We start from the raw sequence: 18,492 nt of genomic DNA, 5'->3' as shown, positions 1-18,492 counted from the left end.
TTTGAACATATTTTAAAAACGGAAACAGACTCATTCAATATGACTCCAATATAGAATATAGAAAGTGTTTAAAAGTTAACAACTAATATAAGCTTCTGACATATTGCTAGACCAGGATTAAGATCAGCATCAAAAATCCACAGGAAAAATAATTAAACAAATAAATTAATTTCATGAACATTTTTACAATTCCATGAAAATAATTTAATTAAAATCAATGGTTAGTTTGTGGAAAATATATAAATACCTATTTTTTGTTAACTGACAGGTCTTATCAATAGCAGCTTCATGTTTATGTAGAAGTGTTAGTGACCTACATTCAACAGTAAAGCACTTATTATTCTAATTTATTGGCATGCGTGAACTATGTCTATGAAATTGTGACAGTGGCAAAAATGCAGGTTTCTCCAAACTGACTTCTGAAAACTGAAAGTCAATTTCTAGAAAGAGAAATGTACTACATACAAATTACACTCTACGAATGTTACAAACCTTACTAATAGTACTAATAGTGAATGAACAAACAACACCCAACATGTATTAATCTCACACAGAAAAGAATTCAATGTCTATAAAGTATGAAAAAAAAATCCTTGCATCCCAGATACTATTTCTACCTTTCTTAATATAAGAGCTTTGCTATTATAATAAAGACCAGTAACAGTGCACTGCACGATAACATGCAGTGAACACACTTGACTTTAGCCTTCATAGTTTTCATACTCTTTCTCTGTATGTTTAGCATTCGTTTGCTCAGAGGTTGATGCACTTGCTGCTTCCTAAGCAGCTCTTCTTTTCTCCACCCTAGCAGCTCACTTCTTCTCTTCTTTCATCGGCATCTTTTCGCATTAAAAATGATTAAGTCAGTGTTTGTGTTGCAATTACTTGGTACGTTTTCTTTAATTTTTCACTTAAGCTGGCACTTAAGTCTTCAATCTGCCTCAAGAAAGATTTAAGATATTAAGAGGTATGGGAAGTGATGCAAAGGTGGTAGGGATGAGAATGGCGCCCGTTCACATGCGCCGCATGGCTGCCCTGCTGGCCGCCGTCGAGAGTTGATTCTACAATAAAATAAGATAAAAATAAAAAGAGGACAGTAGAGGTCACGAAGTATATGTTAACCAAATTTCAGGTCAATAGGTGAAACGGTTTACGAGCTACAGGTGATTTAAAATCCTGGACAGACAAACAGACAGCCACAGTAGCATATTATATATAAAGATGATACTGAAACACTATATCATTTAAGTTTCTATACATACAGGGTTGTCTGAATGCATGATTTAGATGGAAGAATACCTTTATTTTAGGGATGTCATCATAAGAAAAATGTATGAATAAATAACTTGATGAACAGACAAAACCTTACAGCATTCAGGGGATACAAACTATCACAAAGGCCTACACCAAAGAGTAGCTGTTGCCTATTTCTCTGTTTATAACATTATTACAAACCATCTTTTGAAAGTACTTTTTATCTATAGGAGTACACTATTAAATCAGTGTCTTAAGCAAAACAAACGTCACTTTTTCACACTGTGACAACTACCTGAAAGTGTGTCATTACATAAAGAATAACCTAAGACTAAAATATAACAGCACATCAATTAATCTCATAATGTTTGTCATGTAAAAAAATTACAACCTAAAATATATTGTAAATATTCGCAAATGTCTTAAATATGACATAAGATATATTTTAATTTATGATAGAGTATCGTATGTGACATACTTAGCTAAAAGGTGAAAAAAAAACAAATAACAAGTTTCCATTTTTATGTCACTTAAATCTGTTCATTTTTTTTCTGTTCATTTTCAAGTACTTCTAAAATTAGATTACAATGAAATATTTATGCAATATTTTTTTAAAGGTTTGCAGTTAATAATTTAAAAGTTGTTTAAATCTATAAGCATAGGTTTTATTTATAGAAAATATAATATTGCTGTTATAAAACTATGGAAAGAAAAGCATCAATTAATGCAACTGCCTTAAACTCTAACATACTTGGGCAAGTGAGATGTTTCTAGCAACATTGGTGAAATTAGGTCAGGCTAGAGAGGACAAACTAGATAATGTTATCAATGGTTTTAAAAAATGCCTTTACTTGACTGATTCATTTTATGAGTAGAAGACACTAAAACAACTGCCAATGAAAGAAGAATGAAAGGCTAGTTGAAGAAAAACAGTCAGAACAATCACTATTGTTTTTTCCATGGGCTTCTTTCAACTGCTTATAATTGAACTACACAAACTATCAACATTAAAACAAGTAAACTGCATATTTTCAATGTACAGTATTTTCTTTCCTTTATCTGTCAAGTGGAGAAAAGATGTCTAATTTAGCATTTAAACTGACAACTACATCTAAAAGAAATTAATTTCCAGGCAGCAACCACTCTCTGTAGAATACAAAAGGTCAATGTAATTATTGCATTGGATTTACAATTGCTTTGAAATATGTGAAGCACAACAATCATTTTTACCTTATATTTTAAATACAGTAATCCCTCCTCCATCGCGGGGGTTGCGTTCCAGAGCCACCCGCGAAATAAGAAAATCCGCGAAGTAGAAACCATATGTTTATATGGTTATTTTTATATTGTCATGCTTGGGTCACAGATTTGCGCAGAAACACAGGAGGTTGTAGAGAGACAGGAACGTTATTCAAACACTGCAAACAAACATTTGTCTCTTTTTCAAAAGTTTAAACTGTGCTCCATGACAAGACAGAGATGACAGTTCTGTCTCACAATTAAAAGAATGCAAACACGTCTTCCTCTTCAAAGGAAACAGAGAGGAAAGCAAACAAATCAATAGGGCTGTTTGCTTTTAAGTATGCGGTGCTGTTGAAGGCAGCAGCTCACACCCCCTCCGTCAGGAGCAGGGAGGGAGGGAGAGAGAGAGAGAGAGAGAGAGAGAGAAAAACAAAGTCAAAAATCAATACGTGCCCTTTGACCTTTTAAGTATGCGAAGCACCGTGCAGCATGTCGCTTCACTAAGCAGCTGCACAGAAGGTAGCAACGTGAAGATAATCTTTCAGCATTTTTAGACGAGCGTCTGTATCGTCTAGGTGTGCGAACAGCCCCCCTGCTCACACCCCCTACGTCAGGATCATAGAAAGGCAGCGCAAGAGAGAGAGAGAGAAAGTAAGTTGGGTTTCTTCTCAGCCATCTGCCAATAGCATCCCTTGTATGAAATCAACTGGGCAAACCAACTGAGGAAGCATGTACCAGAAATTAAAAGACCCATTGTCCTCAGAAATCCGCGAACCAGCAAAAAATCTGCGATATATATTTAAATATGCTTACATATAAAATCCGCGATAGAGTGAAGCCGCGAAAGGCGAAGCGCGATATAGCGAGGGATCACTGTAGTGCAATTCTTTATCTTTATTGAATAGACATAGAAAGATTTTAGTAATTAGTACATTAAAGCAAATATGCTAAGTTATAACTTTTAGTTTTTCTCTCCCCACTATTATTGTAACATTACTATAAGTTTCCTATGTCAATTTAATTACAGTTTGTTACTTTCACAATAAATATAATTCTAACATACCCTTAAATGCTCGTTTATCACTGAATCAAAAAACTGTACTTTTTCTGGCAAATATAATCAATTTCACCTGTGTGTTTTAAAAATATTCTGCGAATGTGTACAGTTCAATACAATGTTGAATTGTTTCCAAGATATTGCTATAACCCATCTTGGAATGTACAATATAAATAAAACAAGTGACAAAACTGTTAAAAGGTGTTCGTTTGATGTTGTATCTTAAATTTCACAGGTCTGTGATAAAAATAAATCATTAATGTTTTCACAAACAGGTTGAACCAGGAATACCAACTTAGCATTAAGAAGAAAAGAGATTGGCTAATCCTTGGAAGATGTTTTGGGCTCTCTTTTCTAACTTCATGGTAAGATTTACTATCTTCCCAAATCTTCTCTATTTAAGAAGAATAGTGTAGTATCAAATAAATGCTTTTGTAATTATAATAAAAACAAGTCTATCTATTCTAAAAAGAAATCCTGTCCTGGAAAGCAAAAAGCAAGTCTACGATACATGATCTTCTCGCAAGACATTTTAAAGACCCGTGAGACCAAAGACACGCCCTACTTACAATCTACCCGCGAGACCAAATACACGCCCTACTTACAATCTATCAAATAGGACAGTAGGCAGCAAAACATTCAGTCTTGTGAAGGATTTGAGCACACACAGATCCAGGGCTCTCAGCGCATATAAAGCGTATAAAGTACATTATAAATTAAATGTCGACATCTAAGCGAGGAAGAAAGCTGCGCGGAGAAAAGAGACTCAAATGCGTTGGACAGAAAAAATAGCAAAAAAAGAATAATCGAGGTGCAAATTCAGAAAATAAGGAAAGTAATTATCAGCCCGGAACAAGTGGAATTGAAAAAAAAGCACGTCCAATCCGGCTCAGAATTAAAAGACAATGAGTAAAAGTAAATAGAACTTCATAAAGACGTTTACAAACGTTGACGCTAAACACATGCAGAGCAGGTTAGAGACTATGAAACCAGTGAAATTAGAAAGGCTCCAAAAAAAAAAAAAAAAAAAAAAAGCGCTATACACATGTGGAGAAAGTTAAAGGATAGGAATGTAGGAAAATTAGAAAATATAAAAAAAGAAAGTAAAGATCGCAGTAGCGCAAGCAAACAAACTGCCTCATTTAACTATGCACCAGTCTAACTTTGATTTTGCACATTACTACACTATTGCACCTTAACACTTAATTCTACTTTATTCACATAACTGTACTTATTTATTACGTTCTACTATACTGTTACCTTTCAATCTATGACTTTTTGTTAATCCAACTGATATTCTTCTAACTTTGCACAGTTTTTGATAAGCTGATCAAGATGCATTTCACTGCGTGTTGTCCTGTATAACTGCATGTGACAAATAAAGAATCTTGAGAACTTCAAAAACGGAGTTTACAACACATGCATTTATTGGTTACTTTGTTCATGTATATATATTTATCTGTCTGCTTATTTAAAAAGCTACATTTACCCCAGGAGTCAAAAACGTTCTGTCTAGCCCTTGTACAAAAACCTAGACAAAAGCTGGAGTATCACCTAGGTAACCCCATGTACTTTTGGAACTGTGAGAGGAAAATAGCACGAATTTACAGACAGGAGTCCAATGCAGAACTCTGCTTACTTTTTTACTTTGTAAAAAAAAAAAAATTAACTGCTGATGATGTAGATCGTTTTGTCTGTGCTGAAATTCCAAACAGAGAAACCTATCCTGACCTCATTAAAAAGAATCAGCATATTGGGACTCACAAGATTACAAATATTGTTTTCACAGAAGTTCTGAAATAAAAGTGAAACTAATGAAATAGCAACAATTCAAAGAAAAAAAAATCTTAAAAGTGTGTATCCGGAAAACCAAACATGGGGGTTGGCGAGCGAAGCGAGCAGGGGGCGAAGCCCCCTAGTGATATTAATTACAATGTCCTAGAGACCCTCACTGAAGTTATTTAAGTTAGGGTATGAAGTGATTCTACAATCACACTGCTACACTGCACCATAAATAAAGTGGGACCAGCAGCTAAAGTCACTTCAGTACGTGAGCAACTCTCCATGCTAGTGTTTAGTTCTGGCAGTGTCATGCCGACAGTGTATGCGCCCAAAAAGAAGAAGTCTGTCTGCATCCTCAGTACCATGCACCATAACGTGGAGCTTGGGCAAGATCAGAAAAAAAACAACCATGTTAAAATGACAACTCATGTTCAAATGACAAAACGCTATCAAATAATGACGTTTTCATGCATGGATGTGTGTGTGCAAGCGTGACAGAAGCAGAGATAGATTTGCTGTCATTCAAGTGGTTTCTGGAATATGAAATAAACACTTTCGCAAAGGTATAACGAAACAAGTGTGCTTTTATTCAAGAAATAAAACTGAATAAAAAAAATTCAAGTGACAACAAGATACCAAGAAGAAATGTTTCACCAGCATTTGTGTGTTTGCTTATATCCCTTCAGGAAAATCTTTTACAAGTAGCAAAAACTTAACACAAGGTGTTGTAGACTGAAATCAAATGTATGTTTTTATTTTATATAACAGCAACTCACTACTAAAAACGGAAATAACCGGGACTCACACTCATAACCTGTTGATTACAAAACAACAGTTCTTACCTCTGTACCTGCCAAAGAGACACGGCTGATATTTGGGCCTGGGTTTTTACTCATTGACAGCACCTTGCAAATTGCTCATCAACAGTAATGTGTTTCCCTGCGTTGTAGCTCAAAACAGGTCTGAACAAAACATTGTCTGATAAAATCTGTTGTTTTTCATACGTTCTTCATAGGTGTCCTTGTTGTCAAAGCACAAATGCCGCATTATAGTCTGATAGCGGACAACAAATAGTTCTGTCCAGGCATCAACCACAGCATAAACTGTGGTCATCGCTGCTCTTGTGAAAAGAATGGAGAAAAAACGCCATGAACTGAGAGAGGGACAGGCAAGTTCATTGTACCACATCTTTATTTGAAAACTAATAGTGTCAGATTTCTGGGTGTGAATGTGACTGAGAGAATAAAATTGAATTAAAAAAATACTAACTTTTAGAAGTAGTGAACATTTACACCGGGTGTTAGAGACTGAAATCAAATGTATGTTTTTATTATGTAATAGTAATAATAATAGCAGCTTACTATTCAAAATGGGGAGAATCCACACTTGACCCCACAACCTTTTGATTAGGAGGCAGACAGTTCTAACCTCTGCACCAGCTGAGCAGACACGTCAGTGTGGTGTAGATTGATATTTGGACTGTTTTTACTCCTTGACAGCAACATGCAAATTGAATGATTTATTTTTCTTTGGTTTTCTTCCTGAATAAAGGCACACTTGTTTTGTTGTATCTTTTTTGAAAGTGTTTATTTGATATTTAGACTTTAGTCTTCACAAATTATACACACTTCATGTCTGCATTTTGTCATTATTACAGTAACATGAAACATTTTCTTTTTTAGTTACGTGATCATCAGTTCTTACCTCGCATTTCCTGTCATCCTACATTTACCCAGATCGTTGTAGACACAGAACACACATGAAAGATGTATGATTCACCCTATACAATTCCAAACATCTCACTGCCAAATAACTTTCAGTTACCTCAGTGTAGTGATGAGTGAGAAGGCTGCCTGGTGCCAGTGCCAATCGACACATCTGCAAGATAAAGATGCTGATGAGGAGGTGCGAAGGAATTTAAGGTCGACCTTATTTCGTAGGCTTCAGGGATTCTAGTGTTAAATCCAGGCTGAAGACTTGCTACTTCAGTTTAGCATACCCTAAGCAGAGCTGATTAACTGTGCATACTGCAGCTCAGTGGTTAGTCATTAGTATTAAAATAAAAGTAATATGATATTTATAATGTTACTAAATAGGATTCTTATATGTGGGCACTTGGTGCCACTGCTCTACTGCAAGTTGTTTGCCTGCCAGTAGGTGTGAGGTAGCTTGATGGCCGAGGTCTCCAGGACTCTCAACAAATCTGTGTCCTCATATGTGATAGTTCTGTATTTAGTGAGTGATGTAATCTATTCTTGCATTTTGCTTTATAGCCTGTACTATTTCTATTGTACTACCCTATTGTATTCATGAGGTAGCAATGTTAGATTGGCCATCTAGCTCTGTGAAGTGCATTACTTGTTTTGTGTATTTTATTTACCCTATTTTTTGATACCATTGCACACCCAACCTACATGGAAGTTGGTCTCTATTTGATGTAATTGCCTTTTCCAAGATTTCTTCTATTTTTTTCCCTACAAGTGTTTTTTTTCAACATTTTTGCTTGTATTATTAGGGAGTCAAGGCTGGGTGGCTGTCAAAAAAAAAACAGGGTCTCCTAAAGCCAACTGTAGCACTCCTCATGTAATTTTGAGCTATACAAGAAATAAATTGTTGTTTCAACTATAATTTATAACCAGGAGAAGTTGAATGCTAAGGCTGCATGACAGCTACTGGTTACCTCCGACTGGCAGGTGGGTGTGAATTTGAGGTTACTGCAACTTAGCCTTTGCTGCCGTATATTAACATTCTCCTATTTCCTCATAAACAGGCAGTATTACTGTCAGGCATTTGTTTGCTGTCATATGTCTTCCTTTAACAATGAGGTCAAAAAAATATGCTGACTTAACTACAAATTTAACTAAATGTTCTTATGAACTGAAACCACTGTGTGGGCTCTGTAATACAATAATCACACTATACACATATTTTACACCTGCTGTGTTACCTGGCTTCACACAGGAAATTTCCAAAGACAATGGTCCTCAAGTATAAAGCTGTTAATCAGATGCATCAGAGGTATTGTGTAACTAAGTAAATACTTTCCTGTATGTGATTTTTTTTTAACCAGGGTTAGTAATATTAGACAACTTTTTTCTAATTTTGGTTCTGTACATTACCACAATGAATTTTAAATGAAACAACTCAGATGCAGTTGAAGTGCAGACTTTCAGCTTTAATTCAGTGGGGTGAACAAAACGATTGCATAAAAACATGAGCCAACTAAAGCATTTTTTTAACACAATCCCTTCATTTCAGAAGCTCAAAAGGCTATTTCATGGGCAGGTGTGGGCAAGTCCGTCGTTATGTCATTATCAATTAAGCAGATAAAAGGCGTGAAGTGGATATCTTTCTCGGTGCTTCTTGACACAGCTGTTTTACAAAGAAATCTATAAGGCTAGTTAAATATTCGTTTCCATATGTTTGATGGTATACGCTGGAAAGGTATCTTTGTTCCAATCAACAACTCAAAACAATTTTTAAGGCTTTTGTTAACTCATACAGAGGGTCAACATGGAAGCAGCGCTTCTGCAGAAATATGTCTTGCATCTTTTCTTTTTTTAAATGTCAGATATTTTAGCAGAGAAGGCCTTCTGTGTCATTGAAAGGTATGACTGCTTCATTTTAATGTTTATTATATTGGTACATTTTTTGAACAAAGAAATGGAAAAAAAAAGCTGGACAGTCGCTAGGCAATTCACAGTTTTCTAGCTTGCTAATGTAACTTCTGAAAATAATTTATAAGTCCTTCCTGGGATTCATTAAACTGACTACATAACATAAATCTTTTCAAAAATTAATTCTGTCTTTCCTATATAAATCTCAACAAAGCGTTCTCTAACTTGCTTAATTCAATGAAGGGTTAGAGGTGGCCAGACAGCATTCTCAAGGCATCGGGCAGTAAGCTATCCTAGAGAGAGAGTTCCTCAATGGACCCACACACACAAACAAACCCAGACTCAAACACAGTATGCAATCAATAATTAACATAACCTACATGGCTTTGGAGATGTGGAAAGACAACTAAATCAGCCACACAAAAAACAAGCAGACACAAGGGTAGTGTGCAAACTATACTCAAACAACATGTAGATGTGGGGTTTGAAGCCAGGACACTGGATCTGTGAAGCATTACCACTAACAACTATACTACCATGAAGCCCTTTATTACAAAGCATGATTTAGTTCTATTTTTTTCTCTCCAAATGAAGTTACCTGTAAATGACTGCAACTGCAGACAAAATATAGTATATCTACTGATTAATACTAACCTGTCACGTCACCCATGATATGAAGGTAGAGCTATGAATGCTATCTTCAGATAGCTGCTTTAAATAGCAACACATTCTGACATTTACATCAAATTTCCTAGGTCAGGATCACCATCAGTGAAATCATGTGAGTTTCAATGATCCAATTTATATTTATGTCTGCCCTGATGGCAGCCAGACAAAGAGCAATCAAAACAAATTGAATTAAGCTCTTTCCAAATGCCCAGACTCTTTCACAAATTTCAGCAGAACAGTTAAATCCATTAGCCTTATGTCAAGATGTATCATAAGGGAATGTAATTTACCACACTGCAAAGACACACAAGGAGACTAAGGCTAAAAATGGAGATGACAAGAAATATTTAGTTATTTTAATATAAATGATGGAATAGTCCTCCCCATTAGTATACTTGGGCTTTCTACATTTATTAATTCTGCAGAGCTATAATAAAATTAAGAGACTGCAAAGAGAGGCCAAAAAAGAAGAATATGTAAATGTTGAAGGTGACTCTTCTAATTCAGACAAGGTTACTGCTATTAACACTAGAATTACCAAAGCCTATGAAAAAACTTGTAATCCCGGCCCACCTTAAATCCCTTCATACCTCTCCACCAGCGCCTTTTGTCTTGTACAGTGGAACCTCAGTTCACGAACGTTTCGGTACACGTACAACTCGGTTTACGACCAAAAAGTTCGCCAAAGTTTTGCCTCGGTTCACGACCACACACTCGGTATACGAACAAGCCAGTTTCCCTTTCGGTTTGTGCGTGCCAATGATTTCCGCATGTGTTGCATTGTTCTCGGTCAGACGTGCGTGCTTTCGCTGTGAACTCTTTGTGCTCTATTTCATTTCCCTTCCGGTTCGTATGCGCCCATTACTGTATTTAAGCACGTGTTCAGCCTCTCCCTGTTCATTGTTCTCAGTCAGACGTGGGTGCTTTACCTGTTAACTCTTTGTGCTCTACAGTATTTTGTGTGCTTTTGCAGTTAACCATGGCTTCTAAGCAAGTGAAGAGTGGTGAGAAGGAAGTTTTGCCTTAAATTGAAATCGAAGTAAAGAAAGAAATTATTGAAAAGTATGAGCGTGGCGTTCGTGTTACTGATCTTGCCTCCGAGTACAAGAAGTCAAAATCTACGATTTCGACTATTCTAAAGCAGAAAGAATCTATTAAAGCAGCTGATGTTGCAAAAGGAGTTACAGCGTTAACCAGGCAGAGGCCTCAAGTGCTGGAAGAGGTGGAAAAGCTGTTGCTAGTGTGGCTGAACGAGAAGCAACTTGCAGGGGATCGCGTAAGCGAGGCGATGTTATGTGAGAAAGCCAGGAAGATTCATGGCGATTTGCTGTAAAACTATCCTTCTATGAGTGGTGAAAGTGAGGAATTTAAAGCCAGTAGAGGATGGTTTGAAAAGTTTCGCAAGAGAAGTGGCATTCATAGTGTGGTAAGGCATGGAGAGGCTGCTAGTTCCGACACTGAAGCTGCAAAAGAATTTGTGAAAAATTTCACAAAATTAGTGGAGGACGAAGGCTACATCCCGCAACAAGTCTTCAACTGCGACGAGACTGGATTGTTCTCCATCCAGTTCCTCCTCACTTCATGCCAGAACTCGACTCATGCAATGTTAGTTTTCTTGGTGGTTTATGGTTAGCTTTTGTATTACGGATTTTTCAAATGTTCATTTTTCGGTTCGTAGCGTGAATTGTTGCAATGTTACTTTTCTCTTTTTTTTCAAATGTTCATTTTTTCTCTGTGCTTAAAACTCATTCAAAAAGAGTGTTTACAGCGATTGGGTTGTAATGCTATTAGCGTGAACTCCTGCAATGTTAGTTGCTTATGGTTGGCTTTTAAATAAAGTTCAGATTTGTTGAAATGTTCCTTTTTTTCCCCCTGTGCTTAAAACGGGTTGTAATGCTACTGGCGTGAACTCCTATAAATAAAGTTCGGAGTGTTTACAGTGATCGGGTTGCAATAAGAGAGAGAGAGAGAGAGAGAGAGAGAGAGAGAAGCTGAGCCTGGGTGTTTGTGTCAGTGTTATTCAATGTTTTTACATTAGTTTACTATTACACTGTGCATTCTGTGGTGCAATTAACTATATTTGTGCTTAAAAATCTTTAAAAAAAATATATTTACATACAGTTTGTACGGAATGGAACGGACTGATTGTATTTACATACAATCCTATGGGGGAAATTGCTTCGGTTCACGACCAAAGGTTTGGAACGAATTATGGTCGCGAACCGAGGTTCCACTGTAATTGTGTCGATCAGCACAAGCAGCAAGCAGCCTACTATCTCATCCACCCACCCATCGCTGCAGCTGAACTAACAAAGAAGGTTCTCAGTGCTCAGTGTTTATCTTGGAGTGAACAAGGGTAAAAAATATATTTTCATTTGCAATACATACATTTCATGTGTGTTCTGTGTCTACAATAATCTATGTAAACACATTGTTAAAACAGAAACGTTTTTCATGTTGTTGTAATAAATGACAAAATGTAGACATAAACTATATAATGTTTGAAGGCTGAAGTCCAAATATCAAATAAACACTTTCACAAAAGGTACAAGGCTAATATTTCAGCTTTTGTGGTGCAGCGGTAAGAACTGCTGACTTGTAATCAAGAGTTTGCCAGTTCGATCCTGGTTGCCTCGCAAATTTGTCATTTTTTTCATTGGCTTTGGCAATTCTAGTGTTAATAGTGAGAATACATGATTTGTCCTGATTCCACCTTTTACGTGAGCAAAGCTGACATTTCAAAAAGGGTGTATGGACTTGATGCCCAGAGGGATGTCTAACCCAAGTGTATCATGACTTGGAAAAGTCTTCAGCTGCATATCAGCTAACTTCCTGAAATCCTGCAATGCAGAGTTTATTTTATTTAATTTTAAAATGCATAACTATAAAATAAACATGGATTTTTTTTGTTTCTGAATTTATTACAGAGCTTTGCAACACATAGAGCACAAGATTCCTTATGGAGCAAGATGGTTAAATGTTTATTTTGATATAGTGATTGAATGAGGATAAAACAAGCAGTGCGCCTTCAAATATTGCCACTCTAAAAGCATGCACGACTCCCAAGTGTGTATCCCTGAAGCAGGCATATTGTGCCATGTCCCAACTTTTCCTTTGATCATCTTTTAACCACACACTGCAAATTACATTAAGTTGAAACACTAAAATAACATAGGAACACCTGAACTAAAAGCTTAAAAAAATCACTCTGCAAAATTTCTTTGCTTATGGATCCATTCTTATCTCAAGGCATCAATGTAGTGATATAGTTGCTTATGCATGTTACAAGAATATAAACATGGAACATACAGCTGAGTTACATATCTGACAGGTACAAATCATATATTCATTATGATTTTTGAAAAAAAAAAAAAAAATACAACTATTGATTGGTTATTATTGTAGCAGAAACACCATCGAACATAATAAGTGATTTACTGTGATATGATAGAATCAGGTACAGCACATTGAGGAAAACTTCAAATATGATGTCAGATTTTGTATATTATATTAAATTTAGCTTCTTGATATACTGTTAAGAAAGCTGTTTGATATAAACAGATTGCTGAAAGTGCTTTTATAAGATGAAAATAAGACAAAATATTACAATAATGTGCAACAATTTAAAAAATTTAAACAGGTAACAATATAAATGATAATGGCACGGACACTGAACTCAAATCCATAATTTAAAGGAACTCGACTGTGCAGAAATACATATTACTAACCTGTGATGATAAGGCATTCATTTTGCTCCAAAGCTTCAGTGAAAAGTCGAGAAACAATAAGTTCAGGATTAATAATAAAGCGGATTTCTTCTTGCACTAAGCCTGATCCAGTGACTCCGCCACCAACAAATCTGTTAGCAAAGTCAACCTGAAATAAAATCAACCATGTCTGAGTGTTTCAGAACAAAGGATCTCCTGACATTATAATATTGTACACATTAATGAAATGTAAAACTAAAAGACATTTCACAATACATTCAATATTAACACAAAGTATGTAATTCAGTACATATTTGAAGGATGCTATGTTTTGTAATTCAGTTTTAATTTTTCACATTAAAGGGTCTTTAACTTCTTCATGCATATAAGCTTCTCTACAAGATATTGCTGATATCATTAACTTCACTGTATAGGTCGTATGTGTGTGTAAGGTGTTTCTTATTAGTCTTCACCATGCAGTTCACAGTGAATGATAGCACATCTCACCATATGATTACACGGATAACTCACCTTTGGGAGAGACAATATTACTTTTCAACTAGTGTGGCACATGAACCCATAAAAAACACTGACAGAATTAAGAACACATACAAAATCTAGCAGATATAAGAAAACTTCTTTTGTTTAAGCGTTAATATAAATTGCACTTAATTTGCACAAAACTATAAGAATATCCACCAATCCATATTATGTATAGAAAATATGCACATTGTGAAACATTGATCAAACACTAGGAAGCACACATTTTTCAGTGAAGATCCAATAAGAAATGTTTAGTGATTTATTCACTGAATGTATCTAGAGTGCCAATGTTATACACATTATTCTTAAAATATAGTCTCATGTTCCAGTATTCTTGCAGTCTAAAGTTGCCCAACAATAGCATTTCACAGATGACGTCTTGCTGCTAAGTACTGCTATTATTTAATGAAATTCATATTACAATATAACATTATTCTGTTATTCCAGAAATGTGTAGTGTTTTATTCTATAGAATCTCCACTAAAACAGAATACCAACTTTTGTTCATTGTTGTGACCTGCTAGGCTGGCTACTTTGAGTAGCTGATTAAAGCTGATCCTCTGGCTAGGATGCTGGATATCTCTGGGTCCACAGTCCTTGAGGCTGATCCAACAATTAGCCATGAACCACCCAGTCTCACCGAGGTGAACAAGCTGAGGGTAGGGAAGGCTGCAGGGATGTGTGGTATCTGGGGTGAACTTTTCCAGGCTGGTGGTAAGGCTGTCCTCCTGGCATTGCAAGCAATCTTTGTTTCCATTTAACAAGCATCATACCAACTGACTGGAAAATGGGACTTATCTTCCCTATTTGGAAAGGGAAGGGTGATCACCTGGATTGCTGCAGCTACAGGAGGATAACACTGCTTTCTGTGCCGGGTAAGGTCCTTGCTAGGGTCATACGCAATAGGATCCGTGATCACTTGCTCACCTACCAACGACCGGAAGTCTGGTTTTACGCCCAAGAAGTCTTCCATCAACTGCATCCTGGCACTGTGGGTTCCCATGAAGCGCAAATGCGAATATCGTCAGAGTTTCTTTGCAGCCTTTGCTGATTTTCGTAAAGCGTTTACAGCGAGCTGCCCTGTGGGACATCCTGAGATTGCTGATGAAAGTTGCTGGATATCATTGCTGGCCAGTACACTGGTACTGTGAGTCCTGTGCAGAGTGGAGGCAGAACCTCCATATTTTTCCCAGTTAATTCAGGGGTAGTATTATATGGGTTAAATGGTTACAAGATCAATAGGAGTTCATCCTAACACCAAAGTTTTTTTAGTTAAGAAAGCTAAAATCAAAACTGAAACTATTAATAAAAAAAATATTTTTGTAAACTGAAATAAATTAACAAAACCAAAATGAAAAACTAAAACTAAAATAAACTATTAAAGTAGCTGAAAAGGCTAACTGAAATAAAATAATAATTTTACACAAGGGCTAACCTGAGCTGCAGGGGTCCCAAAATTAATCAAAATATATTAAGAATTTCATATTTGGTTTATGAATAAATATTCCTGCTGTTAGTCTTTAACCCTTGTAACTTTTAAATCCAAAACAGAAAGTCATCCACCACAAGCTGCCCACATTTATTCATCCAGTGAAAGCCAGCTGGTAATAAAGGGCGAGTGCTCACACAACATTTGTGCTGACAGAGCTAGCTGAATACGGGCCCGTTAAGCATGTGATGAAGAAAGCAATTTACTGTGTGATAAAAGTGACATTTTTTTCAGGAGCCGATAGTGACAGCAAGATAGATTCTGGTTCAAGTGTTAGTGAAGCACACCAAGGTGATGGTTTTGCTTTGAATGTGCTTGGCTGTTCAATGGATCTCCAGGGCTCAAGAGAAAAGAAGTATTAGATGCAGATAGGTAATCGGGAGCCCAGGATTCCCGGACATTTTTCAATCCCGGGAATGAAACTGCTGTAATTCCCGGGAAAACGGGAACGGCCAAGCTCGCATATATAGCGTGTAAAAATCAATCAAGAAATAACAGAGTTATAGTTGAAAATAATTAAGGTGGTGCCATTGCTGCAGCTTGCACTTCATCAGACAACAGCTTTGAACAGCAACTTGAAATTGCAATGCGTCAGTCTGTTGCATCCGCATTATCTGTGCCAAGAAACTTGCCATCACAGAATGATGACAAGAAACTGGATGCATCAGTAAAAGCTGAAATGAAGTGTTTCAGAAAAACGGAAAGGGCAGACGTTGTTTAGAACAAGTGTATCAGTATCTGATGACTGTGCTGCCTACTTCAGTAGAGGCAGAGCATGCTTTCTTAGCGGCTGGCGTACTCTGCGTGAAGGTGCGCTCTAGCCTGGACGACCGCACGCTGGACACGTTGTGCTTTCTACGATCTTATTACTGCAACTAACTAGATACATGAACTTATATGACAGCAAGAACTGCTTGTAGATAAGGTTAGTCTTTTATTTGTGTCAACATATTGCAGTAGTTTTATTAAAAATAAGTGTTGGTCATTCTAAAACTGTTCACATGTGAGATGCCTGTGCACTGTGTCATCCCCGGGAGCCCAGGATTCCTGGGAATGAAATGCGGGATTCCCAAATTCCCAGGAATGGATTCCCTAGATACAGATAATCCCTTACAAAACTTCAGTCTGTTCATAAATGACGGCATGTTAGCTGTAATTCTGACTGAGCCCAAGATATAGTATGCACACAGCAATTAATACAGTAAAACACACTAAGTTAAATTCCAGGCTCCATGAGTGTGATGTCCGTTATGATGAGCTGCCGCATTTCTTTGCACTTCTTGTTTATTAAGATGAAATTTAAATGCCTGACGTCAGAATGTGCTGGTCAACAAAACCACTGTATGGGCAGAAAAAATGATGAGTAACATTTTGAGTTTGATCCTTTATTAATCTCAGTATGTCTTGTTTTTGATTTTTTATATAATTTTTCAATTGTTCCAAATAACAATATATTATTTACCCTATACAACTCCAGGCACCTCACACCCCGATAAGTGTAAAAGGTTAAAAATAAACAACATGCAGTAAAAAAAAAAAAAAAAAAAAAAGATAAGTATTAAGTTAATTGCATCACAGTTCATTGATTGTCAAATTCATGGTGCCTGGTGCTCTGCTGTGAACACTGTGTCAAGGGAAATACCGGAAGCGGTCACTTGTGAATTTCCCATTGGGATTAATAAAGTATCTATCTATCTATCTATCTATCTATCTATCTATCTATCTATCTATCTATCTATCTATCTATCTATCTATCTATCTATCTATCTATCTATCTATCTAGATGGTGCTATCGTTAGGGAGGAACCCTAAAACACCACAGAGGCAACTGCGGCAGATTAAATCCTGCAGCCAAGCAGAACGCAAGCTAAAGTTTGTGCCTCTTTGTTTCTAACTACAGGTGGGTTAATATTCCTCCAAACGAGATGTAATACTCCTGAGTAAGATATAAGAGTGTTGTGAAGCATGTGTATATAACGTGCAAAGCTAGGAGTAAAGTATTTATTGGTGTAATTTGATAAAATAAGATGTTTAGCTATACAAAGCGAAGCTAAAGCCACAAGGGTTGTTTCCACATTAAGCGCCAGACAAGTTAAAGGGCTGATACACATCTTATCTTGGTTAATGTCAATGTATTGTGGTATGTTTATGTGGTTATTGAATATGAGCAGTTTGATAATTGATAAGCTTTCAGTCATATGGTTTTAGAATGAAAAAAAAAAGTGAAGAAAGATGTCAGCCGGATAATTTTACAAGTGTTATTTTATATGGAGTAAAATGTGTTCTGTAATATTGTTAATACTTGAAAATATGGTATATAGACTGTAACATGAGTTGTTCCAGTTAGTGTTACATACCTGGTGTTACAATGGACTTATTGTGTTAGCCCTGGAATAAATGTTATGTGTTTGTGGTTATGAAAAATAAGATTAAATCCTGCAGCCAAGCAGAACACAAGCTAAAGTTTGTGCCTCTTTGTTTCTAACTACAGGGTTTAGGAGTACACTCTCCCTGGCACTCACTCACTCAATTTTGCGACAGACTTGAGCTCTGGATAGCAGCTGGGATAGAAGTCTGCTTGCTGCTTGTGCTGATCGACACATTTGCAAAACAAAAGACACTAATGGAGAGGTGCAAAGGAATTTAAGGTGGCCCGGAATTACAAATTTTTTCGTAGGCTTCAGAGATTCAAGTGTTAAAAAAAAAAAAAAAAAGTTACATCTAACCTCTCATTTACATTTTGTATTCATACTTTTATTTCTATAAAAAATAAAAGTTACATCTAACATCTCATTTTTAAATGAAATATTTCTTGCAGTTTAAGAAGCACTGAGTCCAGGTTGGGTGTTAAATGTTCTAAACATCATATGACAAACACTTTCTGTGGTAAGACAAAGAAGAGCAGCTATAGAGTTGTCCTTGCACCACGGCTGTTAATGAAATTGAATTACCAGCGACCCTGGTCACAATAGTATATGTGTTTTCCTCATATTTGCTATAATGAAATTTCATTACAACTAAATACTTTTATGGTCCCATGAATTTTGTTACAATGGGATTCCACCTGTATAGTGCTTTTCTCACTACTCAAACCGCTTTACATAGTGAGCAGAGAGCCACTTCAACCACCGC

The 18,492-nt window shown here is 36.4% G+C and overlaps 1 protein-coding gene across 2 annotated transcripts in view; it reads right to left on the bottom strand.

Annotated features, from left to right (window-relative positions):
• The window catches only part of parga (poly (ADP-ribose) glycohydrolase a), a 236,556-nt gene that overhangs the window by 94,410 nt on the left and 123,654 nt on the right, over positions 1–18,492 (bottom strand). For both annotated transcript variants that reach the window (XM_028795482.2, XM_051923908.1), the window contains exon 15: positions 13,350–13,497. In XM_028795482.2, coding sequence (XP_028651315.1) covers positions 13,350–13,497 — 148 coding nt within the window. The remainder of the gene's footprint in view (positions 1–13,349; positions 13,498–18,492) is intronic.

Source organism: Erpetoichthys calabaricus, chromosome 2 (genome assembly GCF_900747795.2).
Source record: "Erpetoichthys calabaricus chromosome 2, fErpCal1.3, whole genome shotgun sequence".
Classification (NCBI taxonomy): Eukaryota; Metazoa; Chordata; class Cladistia; order Polypteriformes; family Polypteridae; genus Erpetoichthys; species Erpetoichthys calabaricus.
The sequence above is the reverse complement of the archived record's forward strand: the minus strand, read 5'-3'. Positions and strand labels throughout refer to the sequence as shown.